The sequence below is a fragment of the Balaenoptera musculus genome, chromosome 2 (assembly GCF_009873245.2).
Source record: "Balaenoptera musculus isolate JJ_BM4_2016_0621 chromosome 2, mBalMus1.pri.v3, whole genome shotgun sequence".
Classification (NCBI taxonomy): Eukaryota; Metazoa; Chordata; class Mammalia; order Artiodactyla; family Balaenopteridae; genus Balaenoptera; species Balaenoptera musculus.
Window position 1 is genome coordinate 57,054,310 of NC_045786.1, and position 19,499 is coordinate 57,073,808.

General features: G+C 50.5%; 1 protein-coding gene across 2 annotated transcripts in view; it reads right to left on the reverse strand.

Annotated features, from left to right (window-relative positions):
- Positions 1–87: 87 nt before the first annotated feature.
- The window catches only part of ACSBG1 (acyl-CoA synthetase bubblegum family member 1), a 48,751-nt gene continuing 29,339 nt past the window's right edge, over positions 88–19,499 (reverse strand). For both annotated transcript variants that reach the window (XM_036842412.1, XM_036842411.1), the window contains 12 exons: positions 14,033–14,253; positions 13,484–13,572; positions 13,062–13,182; positions 7,515–7,595; positions 7,274–7,423; positions 6,745–6,921; positions 5,784–5,965; positions 4,549–4,779; positions 3,640–3,857; positions 2,798–2,937; positions 1,974–2,220; positions 88–738 (listed from right to left, as the gene is read on the reverse strand). In XM_036842412.1, coding sequence (XP_036698307.1) covers positions 653–738; positions 1,974–2,220; positions 2,798–2,937; positions 3,640–3,857; positions 4,549–4,779; positions 5,784–5,965; positions 6,745–6,921; positions 7,274–7,423; positions 7,515–7,595; positions 13,062–13,182; positions 13,484–13,572; positions 14,033–14,253 — 1,943 coding nt within the window. In that variant the 3' untranslated portion in view covers positions 88–652. The remainder of the gene's footprint in view (positions 739–1,973; positions 2,221–2,797; positions 2,938–3,639; positions 3,858–4,548; positions 4,780–5,783; positions 5,966–6,744; positions 6,922–7,273; positions 7,424–7,514; positions 7,596–13,061; positions 13,183–13,483; positions 13,573–14,032; positions 14,254–19,499) is intronic.

The following is a 19,499-nucleotide window of genomic DNA, read 5'->3' on the forward strand; positions in this document are numbered from 1 at the left end:
ATTGCACAGTGTCCTGTGAGTTAAATAACCACTACTCTGGACTGATCTACTGCTCTATTGACAAAAAAATCAGGTACTTGTTGACAGTTCTGTTAAAAAGTTTAATTTCAAATTACACATTAAATACAATCAAATAGGCAGCAGCAGTTTTATTACGCATCAAAGTCAGTGGGTGTGTGTATGGTGGAGTGCCTGGTAATGGGATGATGGGGTCGGCAATGTCCAACAAGATTCCAGAGTAAGTCGGGTGTTTGTTAGGTGAGTTACAACTGAGCGCTTTCCCTGTGGCACACTGGTTAGCCGAGCCATCTTCCCCCTCCTCCCTCCCCCAACACCCAGCCTCCTGTTAAGTGAGCTAGCAGCCTGTTAAATCTACCTGGAACTAAGGCCAAAAACCTGTCAGCCCTTTAGTTCTGGAAAGAGAGTTGATCTCACTTGTCACCCAAATAAAAAGCAATACATTTAAAACTATCCACACATGAAGCTTCTCGGCATAAGACCTGGCAAATGTAGATGCCAGGACCGTACCTGACCCAGAGAACCTAACAGACTTGCCAGAAGTCCATGTGCCCAGACTGAAGAGGACCCGGGGGGGTCAGGAAAATACTCAGCCTGCCATCTTCAGGAGAAACCCGGGAAGGACGACCCCTGATTACTTTTTTTGCTCTTGGTAAAAGCAATCGATGATATCTTTGTACTTCTCTAGGACTGTGAGCCGTTTCAGCTTCATTGTGGGACCTAAAAGAGAAATTGGAAGAAATGAGTGAGGCCTGGGCTCTGAGATGTCTGAGAAGGTGTGTGGTAAACATCTAGACTCAGTGCGTCCCAGAACTCTGGAATTAAGCCAGACCAAGTAGCCATCCTCCAAGATGGCCCATGGTGATCCCTGCTCCTGGTGGTCACACCCCTGTGTGGCTCCTTCCCACACTGTACCAGGGTTGGTCTAAGTGGCCGGTAGAATACAGAGGAAGTAGGGGTAATTTACATGACAGTAACTGATAGGCAAATCATCTCTGCATTTCAGTGAAAGTTCATATGATGTTGGATGTAATGCTTTGATTGCTTGTGATAGGGTAGGGGAAAGCCCTGGCCAGGGAGGGCCTCTGGCATGGTCTTTATGAGAGGTCTTCCTCATATCACTTTTCTTGGCCTTGGTTCTCTCCTCTAATGCAAGGTTAAAAGGGCTCTGATTTGTGTAGCTTCAACTCCATTTTGTGCTAACTCATACTTGGCTGTGTAACTGGAGACTTCAAAATCAAAGCCATTTGTATAAACTGCTTAGAGAGGACAACTATCTGGTTGACCTTGCATTCAGTTTGCTGGCACCAGACAACCAGATAAGCTCAGGGTCTCTGACAGCAGCTCAGCATTACTGTGGATAGTTGCATCTGGGTTCAGCCTTGATGGGTTGGAGGGAATCTCATTGAAGGAGCCATTTGCATACCCACCCCGCCATGCCATGAACACCCCAAGATGCTACAGCCAAGAGCGACTTCATCCATCCAACTGAGGCCACACCAGAGGCCTTTTCTGGTTCTGTGGACCATGGTCCAGGAGGGCTTCCACCCTTTACCTATTGCATGAGCTGACTTTACAAAAGATTATGGTGGTCTCACTCCCTAGAGCCAGATGACTCCAGCCCAAATAAACACTAACAGGAACTTTGTGTCTGCCTGGTGGTTCCATTGTGATTTCAGGGGAAAATTGTTCCTTAGTCAAAACAAAGTTAAACGTTATAGGTTCAAATTAACGAATTCCAGCACATATCTTATACACTGAACAGGCCCTACCTAAGCACAAGCCCAGGCACTGAGCAATCAATGTCCTCCCACAGGAAGGAGGTGGGTGTCATCCAAAGTGCCATCAGGGACCTTCTGTTTGCCATGGCTGCTTCCTAGTGGGCACCTCCCAGGCTCTGCCATGGCCTCTGCCCTCCTGCACAGCCCCTGCAATAGTGTTAAGAAAACACCTACCCAACTCTCCACCCAAAATGGAGAAGTCCCTCTCAAGAACGGCCCACTTCTGGATGTGGTAGGGTCGGGCAGCTGCATTCATGTTGACTCTCTGGATCCCCTCTTCAATGGCCTGATACACGGCCTCATCCTTCTTCCCCACGACCTCCGATACTGTGGTGGCTTTGCTACCCACCCTCTGGCAGAACTCCACAGCTTGCTCCGTCAGATTATCAGTTGGGTCAGAGGTATCAGGGTCCAGAGTGCACTGAAAAGCCAGAGATAGATCAAAACCAAGCCTCACTCCACAAGATGTGTGCCCTGGTCTTGGAGGAGGTCGCACTGCTGATTGTCAAGGATGTGGATCACTGTGAGCTCTGTTTCAAAGAGACGGTTCTAGAATGAGTGGGATGCTACTTGGACGGCGTTGAGCCCCGTGGTGGGGTGGAAGGAAGGGAGGCCTGAGACTGAGATGACCTCAGCCAGTGAGATCATCTTTTAAAACAGGGACCATAATTCTGGCCCCGTCTACTACCCTGGTATCAGATACCAGATTGGTTATCTGCTGAGGGGACTGAGGGCAGCAGCACTGTGTAAACTGGACTGTACTGGAACACATAGAAGATCATCAGGGCAGCATACTATTACCTGTATTACCAGGGGCAGAAGGGATTTCCATGCGCTACGGCTGCCCCCTTAGTGCAGGCAGCACTGACTAGTTATTCCAGAATACAGTCATGAGATCCAGACATGTCCTGGCTGAACATGGCTTCTGCTGGGGCCAGACCCACAGAGCACCCACTGGCTGCTCCTCCAGAGCCAGACCCCTCCCCGCCCCGACACACCTTCAAGGTGAGCAGCATGGACAGGAACTTCCTCTGGTCCCCGATCAGCACGGCATTGCTGATGATGGGTAGCTCTGTCTTCACGGCCTCCTCAATGGGCACAGGGGGCACATTCTCCCCACCAGCCGTGATGATTAATTCTGGGGAGGCAAGGCCAGGCCCCCGGCACAGGCTTTAGTCCAGGTGCTCAGGCCAAGTGCACCCAGACTCTCCCTGGAGAGCCGATCCTCTAAGCAGGACCCAGGCTCGATCACACATCTGCCTGCGTGATTTCCAGAAAGGTGTTTACCCACTCACCGAGCTTCAGTTTCCCCTGGGAAACTGGGGCATGGGATTCCCACAGGGATGCTGAGGGCATTGTATCCACTTGGGCAAAGTAAGCAAAGCACCTCTTCCATGGAGGTGTCCCCAACGTACTTCCCTGGGAGAGCCAAGTTGTTCATGGGAAATTTCTTTGAAATCTCATGCTCTATTTTAAATTTTATGTCCAATTTGTGTTCTACTCTGCCTCATATCCATGTTTGCATATAAAAATACATATTTATGTCCTCAAATTTTCTGAAAAGACTTGCCTTGTTTATCTAGGGAGTTTGAATCCCAGCTCTGTCATTTACTAGCTGGGTGACCTTGGGCAAGTTACTTAACCTCTCTGGTTGTCCTCATTAATAAGTCGAGGTAATGATAGCATCTTTCCCATGGGAGACAATAGTAAGTAAAATGATGTTATTCAAGGTGCGTGGCACTTAATAAGGGCTCAACACTTGTGGGGGGTATAAATTGTGGTGGCAGTATAATTCCTCCGACGTCCCAGCACAGCCTCGAAACCAGCCAGAGGCGCTCACCTTTGAGACGCCCAGTGATGTAGAGGAAGCCGTCGGCGTCCAGGTGGCCTGAGTCGCCCGTGTGCAGCCAGCCGTCGGCATCAATGGCCTCACACGTCTTGTCCTCCATGTTCAGGTAGCCCATGAAGATCGTGCGGCCCCACAGGCAGATCTCTCCGATACCCTCTGCATCCTCATTCACCAGCTTCACCCGGCAGCCTGGCACCACCTTGCCGGAGCTGGGGGGATGGAGGGGCCAGGAGGCACGGTCAGAGGGAGCAGTTTCCTCCAAGCCCTGGATCAGCCCCTAGTCTGATCCATCTAGTCTTCTCCGATGGCTAGAATGTCTTTTCCCAGGATTTTTGTAATTTAATAGGGTCCTCAGAGCTGAGAGGTAGGGCCAGTTAAAGGTTTTTAGGTGAATGAATGAATCAGTGGGGGAAATCGTAATGGGACAACTTTAAGCACTGTGATGGGCAAGCAGGGAGGGGAGGTATTTATGCACAACAGAGAATCCTTCAACTCACTCCCTAGAGCTGATTGCCCCCTACCCCACACCAGAGATCCGGCCCAGTCCCCCCAGCTCCCATCCCAGATGGAACCAGGGCTATCAGCAATGCTGGGACACCCTCTAACACACCCCACCCTACTGGAGGGAGGGGCCGAAGGGAAATTCCTCCATCAGAGGCCTGCTCAGGGAGCCCCTGGGCTGCAAGGCTGTTTGCAACCACAGACCCAAGTGACACTGTCGCAGAGACCATCCCCACGAGACTCGGGCCTGGCCAAGGGACTTGGCCCAAGATAGAGTGGTTGGCACTCAGGGACCCATAGTCCAGTGGCCTGGGCTCAGGGACCTAATCAGCAGGGGGGCACTGAAGGGTGTCAGCCAGGACGTGCGGGCCGGCATATGTGCTGAAACCTGGGTCACACCTGTAGAGCCGGTAGTTGTAGGGGCTGGACATGAAGTGAGGGCCCGAGGTCTCACTGAGGCCGTAGCCCGCATACAAGCGGATGTTGAGGCCCAGGAAGAAGTGCTGTGTCTCCACGGTCATGGGGGCTCCTCCATAGAAGTTTTTCTGACACTTGGCAAAGCCCAGTGCCTGGCGGACCTTGGCTAGCACCAGGTAATCTGCCAGTCGGGTTGTGAAGGGCTTCAGATCACTGGTGGGAGAGGGAGAATGGCTCACAGAAGACAACACACACACACACACACACACACACACACACACACACATGCATACACACTTGCGTTAAAAGGGTGGGTGTTCAGTGGGGACCCAGAATGGCCGTTCCAATGATCTATTCTGATTGGTTAGTGGTGATGCTGAATCCACTGCTAAATATTTTTAATATTGGCCCTGCCTGTGAACATGCATGCACGCCTAGGTGTGTACATGTAGTTATGTGCAAACACGTCTTGAGCCGGGAAGTTAGAAAACCAGATTCAGCTGTGTATGCGTGCACAGACAACACAGATGCATGCAAGTTCGCACACACAGTAATACACACTTGCAGAGACTTGAAGTATATATGCAGAGACACAAACATGTGTCTGATCCCATCTGAAGCTCTTGAATGGGTCATTCATGCATATTCCCTTTTCATGTCTGTGCAAATGAAGTCCTAAGTGCACAGACACATGTACATGTCTCATGAGACATGATACCGTTTCACAGACACACTAGTAATGGAAAATATTTCTAAATTGGAACAGGCCAGATTAATGCCATTGATCCTCCCACAGCACTGGTTGGGAATTTTAAAGCAATCGAAAGGCTGTGGGCGAGAGATGAATGGTCACTTTGGATTATGGGAAGGCTGGAAAACCCCCATCACTGTGGCTCCTTCTCTGTAGCCACCTACTGAAGTCAGGAGACCCCTCAGGAGACTGCCAGGAGCTGCTCCCAGGGAGGTAAATGCCACCCCAGAGGGAGCAAGTCAGTCCTTGCAGTCAGACCCAAAGATGGGGTGATGGTCTCCTGTGGGATCTGGCAAGAGAACAGGGGCTCAAGCCCAGCCACGGATGGGGCCTCTGTGCAGGGGTCTGGACAAGCCTGGCCAATGGGGCCTGGACAAACCTGGCCTATCAGATCCTAGGTTGTGTCCTGGGGTTATGACCCAGCCCTGCTGCCTCCCCAGGCCTCCTGCCCCCTGGCCCTCTCTACCTGCTCGGGCAGGTGAGGTTCTGCTCCAAGGTCACCGACATGGCCCACAGCAGCATCTTGCGCCGGATGAAGCCAGACTGAGCCGCCACCTCCTGGATCCGCTCCATGATCTTCTCCCACACCCGCGGCACCCCCATGTGGGACGTGGGCTCCACTTCCCTCAGCGTGTTCACCAGGCTCCCCTGTTCGCAGCCAGCGAGAGACAGGGCTGTGGTTCAGAGCCAGCCGGGAGCCAGGAGGGCCCTGTCACCAGAGTCAGCGTGCACACACGCAGGCATCCTGTATACAGTAGCTCGCACAGGTGTACGCACACACCGCATGCAACTCATGTCACATACTGTCGGCTACGACTCAACAGCCATCTACTCACTGCTCTACTTTGCTGAAAGAACCTTGATGTTGCTCAGGTACCAGGGTGGCCAGATGCTTCAGAAGTACCTCAGTCCCTTCCCAGTCCTGGGGGCAGTGACTTTTTATTAGTCTAACTCAAACATGGTAATCCCATTCCCTTAAGCAGTGACTGGTTGATGAATGGACATGGGACAACATTTGGGCCAATGTAGGGGAGTCCGCTAGGGGGCTCTGGGGACGTTCTCCTCATGGTTAAAAGAAGGATCCCAAGCACAGGTGTAGTTTTTGAGGCTGGGATGCAGGGCAGGGCCGTGGCCATCTGTGACCGTCCTGTGATCTTACTCTGAGGGTGGCCCGTCCTTGATGGCGCTGTGGACCCACAAACCACTCTGACTCAACTTTCCTTTATGTAATATCATCAGTTTCCCTTCTTGTTTGGTCATCTGAGTCAGGCTGTGCTAATTGCAGTTGAAAGAATTCTGACTGATAAACACACGGGGAACCGGCATGCTCATGAATGCACACACAGGGCCCACAGACACAAGCACACACTTGGGCAGGCCCTTGCACACACACCTGGACACCCACTTAGGCAGAGAGGCAGACTGACCTTCAGGGCATCAGTCTCAGCGAAGCAGACCTGGGCCCCCCACTGGATGCCTGTCCACAGGTCATAGATCTGGGCAGCAATGTGGCTGAGGGGCAGGTAGCTGACCACCACCTCCTGTTGGACTTCTGCGGGTTGGATGTCACCGGCCTGGCTGCCATAATGTGCTGTCCATGTGATCTGGCGGACAGGCAGATGGGTCCTGGCAGTGTCTACAAAGCCAGCCCTGGAAGTGTTCACATCCGTGGCCACCCTGTGGGCTTGGGCTATTTCTTTGGAGTGTTCTTTGAACACCCTAGAGGTTGTTCACCCTCCTGGGCGTCTCTGCAGGAAACACCCTGGGACAGGCCTCCCCCTCCCATCCCCCACCATTTTGCTGGGCTCAGTCTGGACCACAGACTTAAGGGTTGTCCTACTTCTCCCAGCTTCCTGAGCTGAGGGGCTGAAGGAAACTCCCTGGGAGTTGTTAGGGCAGGGCCATTGCCCAGATCCACCCATAGCCCACCCCCACCCATCTGGGCATCTGTCCTACATTGTCTTGACTCAGCATCACGCCCTTGGGGTTCCCAGTGGTGCCTGACGTGTAGACCAACACGCAGCACTGGTTAGGCTGCTGGGCATTGATGATGGTGTCCAGGGCCTCCTCAGTCACCTCATTTCCCAGATCCAAGAACTCCTCCATCTGCGGCCAGGTGGGAGAGTGCAGGCAGCCCAGGTGAGCTGGGCAGGCTCACACAGACCCCACCTGCCCCACACGAGCCCTCTACCCATACCGTGTACACGTTGGCCATCTTTGTCGGAGGAGGCTCTTGAAATATCACTACTGCCTTCAGATGTGGCAGGTTTTTCCAGATCTGTATCGACAGGAAAAATAAATGGGGTTTCATTTAAAAAAGTCACCTCCTTCAGCTGATCCAGCTGATAGGGGGACTAACCAGTTGGAATTCTTTCCTGCTGGATGAGAGAAAGTAGTTAGGACTTTGAGGCCCTGTGAGTCTCAAAGATATTGAGGGAGCACATGAAATTCTAGGCCTTACACTACAGGAGGTTATTCTGCATTATCCAGGCAAAGTCTAAATGCAATCCTGTATATCCTTATAAGAGGGATATAGAAGGAGATTAAACACACAGACAGAAGAAGAGAAGGCAATGAGACCACAGAGGCAGAGATTGGGGTGATGCAGCTACAACCACAGAATTCTAGCAGCCACTAGAACCTGGAAGTGGCAGGGAATAGATTCTCCCAGAGGGAGTGAGGCCCTACTGACACCTTGATTTCAACCCAGTGAAACTGATTTTAGACTCTGGCCTCCAGAACTGTGAAAGAATAAACTTCTGTGGTTTTAAGCCACCAAATTTGTGGTAATTTATTAAAGCATTGCTATGGTCTGAAAAAAAAAAAAAGTCACCTCTTGAGAAGAGCCCCATCTCCAGGTGTTAGCCTGGCAGGCACCTTGTGGCAAAGGTTGGTGGTCCCCAGCTCTGACCTTTCACTCAGCAGGACACTTGCCACCCTTCATGCATGGTTCCCCATCATGAGAACTTTGGAGCAGCAAAGGTGGGATAAGCAGGGGGCAAGGAATGACTTCTATTGAAGGAAAACCAGACAACCTGGGGCCTGGCTGAGTGCAACAGGGGACTGTGTGACTGCAGAAGAGAGAAGAGAGGAAAGGGTAGAGGGAAATCAGAACTCAGTTATCTCACTGAGCTGAGGTGTCAGAGGTCAGAGTTCAGGAAAGCCGGAGTGCCTAGAATTTGTGGGACAGAATACCAGACAGGAGAGAACTATGCAGAGAAAGAGTTCTAGAAATTTCTTTAGGGGTCCTCTTGATTCTTTGGCGGATTATCAACCTGCACAGGCATAGGTGAAACTCCATGCAACTAGATGAAGAATAAATGCTGGAGGAAGATCAATGACTGGGGCTAGAAGACAAACAAGAGCATGTACGGGGCCAGAACAGTTTGTGTCTCCATCAGCCAGAGTGGAGGGACCTCTGGAAATAGAGACCCCAGAAGGGTCAGGTCTTAGGTTTGGGGCTAAATTAGCCTTAGGGGAAAGGCTATCTAAACCTGCTCTGAAAGGCTTAATTAAACTCAAGTCTCAAAATGAAATTTAAAGAGAGAAAAAAAAAATGGAAAAAATTAACCTGCAGGAGAAAACTAAGAAGCCTAACATGTGTGTAATTGGAGTCCCAGGAAATATTTTTTTTTAATTGAAAAAAGTCTGAGAAATTTCCAAATTTGATTAAAACTATAAATCCATCAATTCAAGACTCCCAGTGAACCCCAAGCAGGATAATCACAAAGAAAAACCACACCAAGACACAACATAATCCAACTGTTGAAAACCAGTGACAAAGGAAAAAATCTTAAAAGCGGCCAGAAAAACAAGATACACCATGCGGAAAGGAACAAAGATAAGAAATTATAGACTTCTTATCAGAAGCTATGCAAAGTAGAAAACATTGGGATGAAGTCTTTAAAGTGTTGAAAGAAAAAAAAAGAAACCCTGTCAACCTAGAACTATAAACTAAATGAAAATATCTTTCAGAAAATGAAAGCAAAAATGAACAAGTTTTCAGACAAAGAGAAGCTGACAGAATGCATTGCCTTCAGACTTGTATTGCAAGAAATGTTGAAGATTGACATATATATGCTAATGTGTATAAAATAGATAACTAATAAGAACATGCTGTATAGCACAGGGAACTCCACTTTGCTGTACAGTAGAAACTAACATAACATTGTAAAACAACTATACCCAATTAAAAAAATAAAATTAAAAAAAAGAAAGAAAATTCTTAAGGAGGAAGGAAGATGAACCTGATGAAAACTTGGGGTCGACATAAAGGGATGAAGAGTGCCAGAAATGGCAAATACGTGGGTAAATAAAAAGACATTTTTTCCTTCCTTTAAAATTTCTTTGAATTATACTTGATGGTTTAAAATACTGCATTGCAGGGGTTATAACTCACATAGAGGTTAAGTATAAATGACAATAGCACAAAGTATGGGAGAGAGAAGGAAGTACACTGCTGTAAGATTCCTACATTATATGTAAAGTAGTACAATATTATATTATAATATTATTTGAAAGTAGACTGTGATGAGTTAAAGTTGCATATTGTAAGCCCTAGAGCAAACACTAGAGGGAGAGCTAGTAAACCAATGGATAGAATGGAATACTCAAAAACAAACCAAAATAAAAACAGAAAACTCCATCCAAAAGAAGTCATGAAAGGGGAGAAAAGGATCAAAGAATGGGTGGGACAAATGGGAAACAGCCAACTGGTAGTTTTATAGACAATTTTGTCAGACTGGATTAAAAGGCATGACCCAACTATACGCTATCTATAAGAGTCTTGCTTTAAAAATAAGAACACAGGTAGGTTAAAAGTGAAACAATGCAAACATATATACCATGCAAACACTGATCATAAGAAATCTGGAGTGGCTATATTAATTTAAGACAAAGTAACTTTGGAAGAACAGTTGCCAGAGATAAAGAGGGACATTTCTTAATGATAAGGGGATTAATTCATCCAGAGGACATAACAACCTAAATATGTGTATACATAACAGAGCTTCAAAATACACGAAGCAAAAACAGAACCGAAAGGATAAATAGATAATCCACAACAATAACTGGAGATTTCAACATTCCCTTTCTCAGTATTTGTTAGAACAAGTAGACAGAAAATCAACAGGGATATAGCTGACTTAAACACCATTAGAACACTATCAATCAAGTTGACATTATTAACATTTCTAGAACATTCTACCCAACAACTGCAGAATGCACATTCTTTCAAATATGCGTGGAACAGTCACCAACATAGACCATTATTCTGTCTACCACACCTGCTCTGTACAAATGGGGTGCTTCAGGTAGCAAAGAGTCCCAGGTGATGAGAGAAAGTTCTTCCCTTGGAGAAGAATCCCAGCTGATCAATTAGAAAACAAACATTTTCCCATGGCTCATGAAATAATTAATTCAGGCAAAGATCATCAGTGGAGAAAGGCTGATGGGGAATGTCACAGTGGATGAGCAGGTGGCCACCACAGGAATCCAGGGATGAAGCTCAGAGTTCACCACGAGGTACCACCTGACATCACGTGCCTCTCGAGGTTGTGCAATGGGAAGTACACAGCGCCACCTATGGGCTGTTCCTGCCGATCACTGTCTAATCTGAAATGCATCAACGCTTGCCATCTAACAGGAAGTGCAGAGGTTAGAGGGACAAGCTGAACGACAGCTCAGGACGGCTAACCTAGTTTCTGCAGCATGTCAATGACAGAGGTTCTCACACTTGAGCCTGTGTCAGAATCACCAGGAGGCGTGGGCCCCATACCCTGAGTTTTGGAATCAGTAGGTCTGGGGGTGTTCTGAAACTAAGTTCCCGGGGGATGCTGTGGGTCCTGGACCACACTGGTGTATGGTATGGGAAACAAAAGGTGGGGCCTTTGTTTTGAATTAAAAGACTCTTAAGAGACACCACCAAATGCAACACATGGGCCTGGTTTAGATCTTGATTCAAACGAACCAACTGTAAAAAGACAATGTTGGTATTAGATGATATGAAAGAATTCTTTGACTTGTGTAAATAAAGGTGATAAAGTTACTGTGATTAAGAAAAGTGTCATATATTTTAGAGGTATTGAAATATTCGGGGGGTGAAATGCTGTGATGTCAGAGATTTGCCTTCAAATACCTCAGCAAAATAGGTAAATTGATGAAATGAGTGTGACCAAAAAACAGTGATGATGATTAAATCTGGATAATCACTCTATGAGGATTCACTACACTCTTCTCTCTGTTTTTGTTTGTCTGGAAAGTTTCATAATACGAATTTGAAGTAATTACCTAGGGTGGACATTTCTGATTCAGTAGGTCTGGGCCTCGGTTTCTTCAGTGGCAAAATGGGGCAGGGGGAGGGCATTGGGATCAGATCAACCATCTATGCAGGGGGGCTGTCTCCCTGAGGGATGGGGCAAAACTATTGGGGTGCTTTTTAAAGCTCCACTGCCCTCCCCACCCTAGGGTTCTGACACGAGCGCCCACGCTGACAAGTGTGTGACTCCCTCGGGTGAGGCTGAGGACGAGCGCTAACACCATTGCTACTTGGTAGCTGAGGCTCTCAAGGAATCTCAAACCAGTGGGGCTTCAAGCAAAGCTGGCCTGGGGGCACCTGGGTCAGAGGCCTCTGGCATCTATGAAGCCTCCAAACCTGAGGAAATCAGGGCCCCACTGAGTCCTAGGGGGCCTGGGACACCCCTGCGGCGCACTGTTCTCTAAATATTTGTCCCCTTTCTATGACGTGAAGGGCCCGAGTGCTTGGGGAGGGAGAGGACAAGCAACGGGGGTGCTGAGGACAGCTCGGGTTCACCTCAGTCTCTCAGAGCCGTTCACTTTGGGCCACCTTATCCGCACCCACATCTCCTCCCCCAATCTCAAGCATTTATCCAAGTCAGACAGGATGGAGGCCCTCAGAATGAGGGAACCCTGACAACGGGGTTCAAAAGGAGTGGAGACAGAAAAGGACTTCTCCACTCAAGCTGAGGGAAGGCCCGTCCTGCGATCCAGATCCCACGGTCCTAGGAGGTTGGAGACCACTTCTCCCGCCCTCAGGTACAGGTGGGGAGCTGAGGTCCAGGTGATATCTCCAGAACTAGGGCCAAGCCAACAAGTCAACCCGGAAGCCTCCTTTGAGATGCAGGGAGCCTTGGAGGATCTTGCAGGCTACTGGGTGTAGCTGGGGCACAGAGGTGCCCTCAGGCCACTGCATGCCAGCGTGGTGCCCATGGGGACAGAGCCAATCAGGAAGGGACGTTAAATGAATCAGGAGGCATCCATGCTCCAGAAAAGACCCAGCTGCCCCAAGAGGCACTGTTGAGCTACTCCGGTGCCCTGCTGTCTTCAGAAGACCCTGCGGCACTTGCCGTGGCTTAGCCCAAGCCCCACCCTGTGGCAGCCCACACCCCCACTCCCCATCGAGACTCAGACTTGGGTGCTCACGTGTCAGAGCCATGAGCCACCCTCAGGGCACACAACCCTTCCCTGAAGGGAAAGCCATGGGGAACAGCAGGCTGGCTGGGGGATGTGGGGTATGTCCCTTGGACATTCTTGGCCTCAATTTTCAGACCTGGCAAATGGGTCGGCGGCCATTGCCCTGCTTTGCTCTGTGTGCGTGTGGTGGGGCGGGTTGCTGTTGAGAATGATGGAGGATTCTGGCAGGGAGGGTGGAAAAGCCCTTTGTAAGCTGGTGGTCTGTGAGGACGCCCAGCCTGACCCCCGTGGCCCTGGTCCCTTTCCCCCAAACCTTCAGGATCTTTTCCAGCTGCTTCTGCGTGTCGACCACGATGATGTTGGCACGGCAGTCATGGGCGATGTACTGGCAGGCTTCAGGGGAGCTGGTTGTGTAGATGCCAGTGACGATGCCACTGCAGGAGACCCAGGAGGATGCGTGTCTGGGCAGGTGCAGCGGGCCACCCCCTTGGCCCAGCCCCCTGCCTGACACACCCACAGCCCCCAGGCCCAGAGAGCTCCCGTGGCCCAGACAGGCGGCTCAGCACAGTCGCCCCAGGCAGAGCGGGGACAAAGGTGGTGCTGGAGAGGGCCCCAGGGAAGAGATGGGATGTTGGGGACGGGGTTGGGGGTCCCTAGAAAGAGATAACGACCCTCTCTCCGCTCTCTGCCCACCTCCAACCCACTGGAGACCCTGCCCCTCCCTCAGCCACTCACCCTGCGAATACTGTGCCCACTGCCGAGAAGAACCACTCCGGGGAGTTGAAGCCGAGGATGGCCACGCTGTGGGCCCGCTCCAGGCCGAGCTCCAGGCCAAAGGCAGACAGGCCGGGTCAGCCTCTCATTCTCACCAAGCCCCCTTTCCAAACTGCAGGGGACCCTGCCGCCCACCTCAGGGACCACCCTCCCAGGCTCCCACATTAGAGAGTGCCCTGGGGGACCAGTCACTCAACAGCCCTTGCTGCCCCTCCCAGGGCCTTCCCGGGGAGCCCATCCCTCAGCCCAGTGCACCAGGCTTCCCAGGCCCCTTGAATGGGACAAAAAACGAGAAGCTCGTGTCACGTCCTGGCACATGGCAAGGGCCCAGTGAACGTAAACCCTCAGCACCAGGTCAGAGCGGACAATTAGCTCAATAAATGGGCTGGTTTTTACTGTTATCCTTTCTAAGGGCTTGCCCAGTGGGGCGTCGGAAGGAGGCCTGTGAGGGCCAGAGCTGGAAGGCAGGGCTGGGGAGGGGAGAGGCTGTGCCTTGAGGGGCTCCCTCACCTTTAGGAAGCCCTTGGCGGCTTTGCGGGCCAGCAGGTAGTATTGGTTGTAGGAGATGTGCTCCCACATGCCCTGTCGCTTGAAGCCCAGAGCGCTGAGGTCCCCGTACTTGTCCAGAGCCTCGTAGAACATCCGATGCACAGTGTAGGGAGTCTGTGGGCAGCTGGGGTCTATGCGCAGGTGGACGCGCCCATCGGCCCGAGTTGTCCACAGCGCCTCCTCTGCAGGGTCCGGGAGACCACAGCTTGGATCGTGCCAGCCCAGGGTTGTCCCCAGGGGACCCTTGGTCCTACCTTAAGCAGAGCTCCCAGGCCTCTGGTCCCAACAATGCCTTGGGCACTGGGCCAAGGGGGCTGGCAGACACACCAAGAGGCTGCCTGGAGGGGGAGGTCTGACAGCCTTGAAGGATGGGCAAACCTTTAGGGATGCAGCAAGGAAGAGGAGAGAGAATAGCTGGAGGGGAGGAGGAGGCCTTGGGGACCCTAGACATTTTCCTGCTTTCATGCCAGCTGGGATTTGCCCCCTGAGGGTGAGCAGTCTGCAGTGGGATTGTGGCTGCCCCAGAAGAGTGGGACTGTCAGATCCTTTGGGGTTTCTACCCTTCCTCTGCCTCCTGAGAATGGGTTGGGGACAGACCCAATTGACAGAAGGTCAAAGCATCAAAAATAGCAACGCTTCCAAGGGGCTAGAGGAGACTGAAAACCATCAGGCTCTGATCACTAGCCTGGAAAATTTCCCAGTGCCAGGAAATAATCTAACCATCTCTGCTCACTCTTGCCTAGTGCCAGGCCCCATGTGAATCCCTCACGTGGGGATCTCATCTAGTCTGCACAACATGGGTCTGGTAGCCCCATTTTACAGATGGGGCAGCTGCAGCTCAGAGAGGTACAGTCATTTCCCCAAGGTCACACAGTGGGAAAGGTATGCCTGATGCCAATGCTCACACTTGGGACAGTGTCCCGGGCACAACCTAGCCTTTTTTACTGTGTGCGGTAGGTAGGAACAGAGCTTTAACATTTAGCATGCGAGATGTGAGGTGAGCTGTTGAACCTCTGAGTCTGTTTTCTCAGGGGAAAGGTGAGGGTTTAGTTCTCATGGATGATATGAGGGTCAAAAAAATGAAAAAGCCTTGGCATATAGTTGGGGCTCAATAAATGCACGCTTTTGTTCCTCCTTTTTCCAAGTTCTCCAGATCATTTGCAAAGGAGGCTTGGATGGGTCGTCTAGATCCTTTTGTCCATGAGGCCACTTTTTGGGGCCATGGTGGTCATCCTAAAAAGGTGACCCAAGGGTGGGGGAGTGAGGGCTGACTAGGACCACAGGGGCTACCCTGCCACCTGCTAGCCAGACCCATGCTGAGATGGAGAGGTCCCACCTCCTTGGATGTCCATCTCGAGGCGGGACCAACAGGGGTCCTGTGACCAGCCCTTCCCCAAGGCAGCAGATGGACTGATGACCTTGTCCCTCCTGTTCAACACTCTAAGGTTTCTTGTGGACCCGGAAGTTGGCAGGAAGAGGTAAAGGTCCTGGGGCTGGGACAGGAGAGCCCATCCTTCCTCCCATGGAGGCCAAGGATGGGGGACAAGGGGACATATTCTGGCCCAAGCAGAAGAAGGGAATGTCTGAGGCAGGGGAATGGCAGCCTGGGAAGGTGGGCTGGGGCAGAGAGAAGGTCACCCAGTGCCAGGCCTCGTGTACTGACAGAAGTCAGAACCATGCTGGCTGGCGTCCACCACCTCCCCAGACTGAGACCCACATCCCCAGGTGGAGGTGTGAGCCAGGGCCGCTGAGGACCGCCCTCCAATTCCTCCTCAGACATCTCCAAGCCCCTTTCCCATATCCTGGGACCCCAGCCTGGCAGATCCCAGTGATCAACCCCTTTAGGGTCTCCAGCCCCTGCACAAAGGTGAAAGTCCATCCACGTGAGCAGACCAGGGCAAAGACACAGGCTGTGGAGTCAGGTCAGCCTGGGTTCCAATTCCGTTCTGCCACTCCCTGCTGTGTGACCCTGGCAAGGCTTTCTCCTCCTAGCTCCATTTTAATCATCGTCAAGGGCAAGGGGTTGGCGAGGTTATGGAGAGACTGTAGCCCTCATACAGGTGGCGGGAATGTAAAATGGTGCAGCCATATTGGAAGCCAGTTCGGCAGTTTCTTAAAAAATTGAACATAAATCTACTATACAACCCAGCAATTCCACTCTTAGGTATCTACCCAAGAGAAACGAAAACACACATCCCCACAAAGACTTGTACATGAATGTTCATAGCAGCATTATTTATAGTAGTCAAAAAGTGGGAACAACCAAATGTCCATCAACTGGTAAGTGAAAACTAAATGTGCCCTCTCCACACAACGGAATACTATTTGGCACTAAAAAGGAACAAAGTACTGATACAGGCAACACCATGGATGAAACTCAAAAACATGTTCGGTGAAAGAAGCCAAAAGCAAAGGACCATGTATTGTCTGATTCCATTTACATGGAATGTCCAGAAAAGGCAGAAATGATAGAAAGCAGATTAGTGGTTGCCTGAGGCTTGGGGTGGGGATGGGGAGTGACTACAAACGGACACCAAGGATCTTTTTGGGGTGATGGAAAAGTTCTAAAATTGGATTGCTGTAAAGTTTGTACAACAGAAAATTTGCTAAAAATCATAGAAAAAGTGAAAAATCATTACACTTAAAATGGGCAAATTCGATGGCATATAAAGTACATTTCAATAAAACTGCTTTTAGAAATGGGAGGAAGGGGAATTCCCTGGTGGTGCAGTGGTTAGGACTCCACACTTTCACTGCTGAGGGCCTGGGTTCGGTCCCTGTTCGGGGAATTAAGATCCCACAAGTTGCGGGGCACAGCCAAAAAAGAAAAAAAGGGGAGGAAGAATGGAATGCTGACACACGACCTCCTCACCCAAATTGGGACAAGAATTCTGTGAGGTAGCCCGGCCTGCGTGCCCAGAGCCTGGCAGAGTCACCTCCCAGTAGCTGGTAGTTCTCTTCCCTTCCCTGGTACAGATTCCTCTTGGTGCTTAGACCAGAAAAGGCAAATTTCTCCGGTGGGCCCTGCTAGATGCTCATGCTCCACTGCATTTACCTGTTCCCCCAGGCGTGCCAAGATCATCATAGCTAAGGCTTCCGATCTGCTGTGAAAGCTTCCCTCAGCCAAAAGTTTTAACTTTAACTCATCATCTTTTAAGTTATAACCTTTTTAAAAAAATCACAAAACAATACATATTTGTTCTAACAAATAGGAAACAATTTAGAAGTACATGATATAAAATGGGATAGGGCTTTCTTAATGCTACCTGTCTAGGTAACCACTCTTCACATTTGGTGTATGTCACGCTTATACAGATATACGTACAAGGAATTCGTTTTAATTTTGTTGCTGTTGTTTTTTTATCCAAAGGGAAAAAAAAAAAAAAGAATCATGTTACTATTGTATTAATCAAGGGTAGTAAACCCAAACTGGCCATAGGGGATAGGTAGGTAATGTACCAGCATCATAATAAATAAGAGTAAACAATAAATGAATGAAGAGCCCCAGAATCTGCATGTGAAACACAGGGGCACATTCTTCATTTTCACAAAGAAACAGGCTCCCTCTCATCTTCCTTGAGACACGTGGCCCTCGTAGTCCACCTTTTGTTTCTCTGTTTTTTGATAAAGACAGAGAATAGTGCAACGTTTTACTAAGGAAAGCTGCAATACAAGGGCAGTGATCACTGCCCCGACCCCAGCCTCAGTGTCAGGGAGGCAATATGGAGTGGTGGGGACTGTGGGGTGGGGGGAGCACACGCTTCATCTACAGGAGTGGCTGCTCCTTGACTCTAGGATTTGGTGCCCAGGAGGAAAGGAAACCGAGGGCTACCGGAAATCTGGGTGTTTATGTGTAATCATCTGATTTTTAAATGTTGGCTCCTACATTCAAACAGCGATTAGCCAAATCATCCATTTTTAACTTCCGTGACATTAATGTATCTCTCTCATTGTGTGTGTGTGTGTGTGGCTGTGTTGATATGGCTCCGTTGGCCATATCATAATTTCATATCATAATGTACATATCACAACCACTTCCCCATTGAAAGACACTCAGACGATTTCCAGCTTTTAGCCCTTAGGCTTTCCAAAGGATAGATTTCTAGAAGTAGGTTTACTGCATCTGAAGAAAAAAGCACTTAAAATTTTGATGGACGTTTTGGACAGAGTTCCTTCATCTGATTTCTTCTCTCCCACTAACTACACGGTTCTGCCTTTCCCCTGTGTTAGTTTTTTATCTCATGGTGCCTACGCTTTGGGGTTAAGTCATCTCACATCCTTCTCAGAAGGAGGAAAGAAGGAATGGACAAGGGAAGGAAAGGCAGTTGGTCTGTGAGATCAGTCTCCTCTTAGCCCAGCTGCTTTGTGACAGGGATGAGAGGCCCAGCCCCTGGTGGACCCACGTCCTTCGGGAAGGGTGATCAGGCAGTGTAGCTTTCTCTCTACATTTACTGCACAGGCTCAGCTGTCTGAACCCCAGACTAGCCAGAAGGGAAGACTTTGGTGGGAAGGGGCCTGCCCCTGCCCTTGGCCTCCCAGAGGCCCAATCATTCTCCTTCCCTTGAAGGAATTAGAATGGGCACAGCTCCCATTTACTGAGCACCCTACTTGTGCCAGGAGGGCTGCGTGCCATCTTGTTCTATGATCTCGTGTTTAACAACCCTCCACTGAGACTCACAGAGGCTAAGTCACCGCTGGCAGAGCTGGGATCCCAACCCACAGTCTGACTCCCAAACCCACACAGTTCCAGTTGGCCATGCTGGGGTCACGGTGGGGTTCTAGGCCGACCCCAGAACCCACATCTCCCCTGGGAAAGGACCGTCATGCCTCCTGCCCAAGTCCTGCGCTGGGGCTGGGGCTCGGTGACCTTGGGCAGCCAGGACCTCCGGTCACTGCCTCTTCCTACATTCCAGAGGCTCCCAGAGTGACCTTTCTGAACCCAGATCTGACCTGCTGGAAAGCCTCCCACATCTCCCCTTGACCACAGGGTGATGCCCTCCCTGTGGCCTCTAAGGAAGGCCCTCCCCACAGGGGCTCGCCAGCCTCTGCCCACCTCAGCACAGCCAACCTGAGCTGCTCCCGGTTCCCTTCATTCCCACCCACCCCCGGGCCTTTGCCCATGCTGTGACTCTGCCTAAAACACCCTTCCCTCATCACATCCACCTCTCCCACGTTTCAAGCCCCAAGTGCCACGCCCTCACTGGGGACTTTAGTGCCTGAGCCTCACTGCGGGCCGAGTCCTGGTTGGGTCTGCCTCTCCCACCAGGCTGGAGGCTCTCAAAGGCAGGTCTGATTCCTCCCTGGGTCCTGAGCACAGATGCCTGGACCCGAGAAGAGGGCAGGGGGCCTTAGCGGAAGCACAAGTCAGCCTCTGTCCCATCCCAGTCCCAGAGGCTGGACTGAATGACTGTGTGTCCAGGGGACCTGG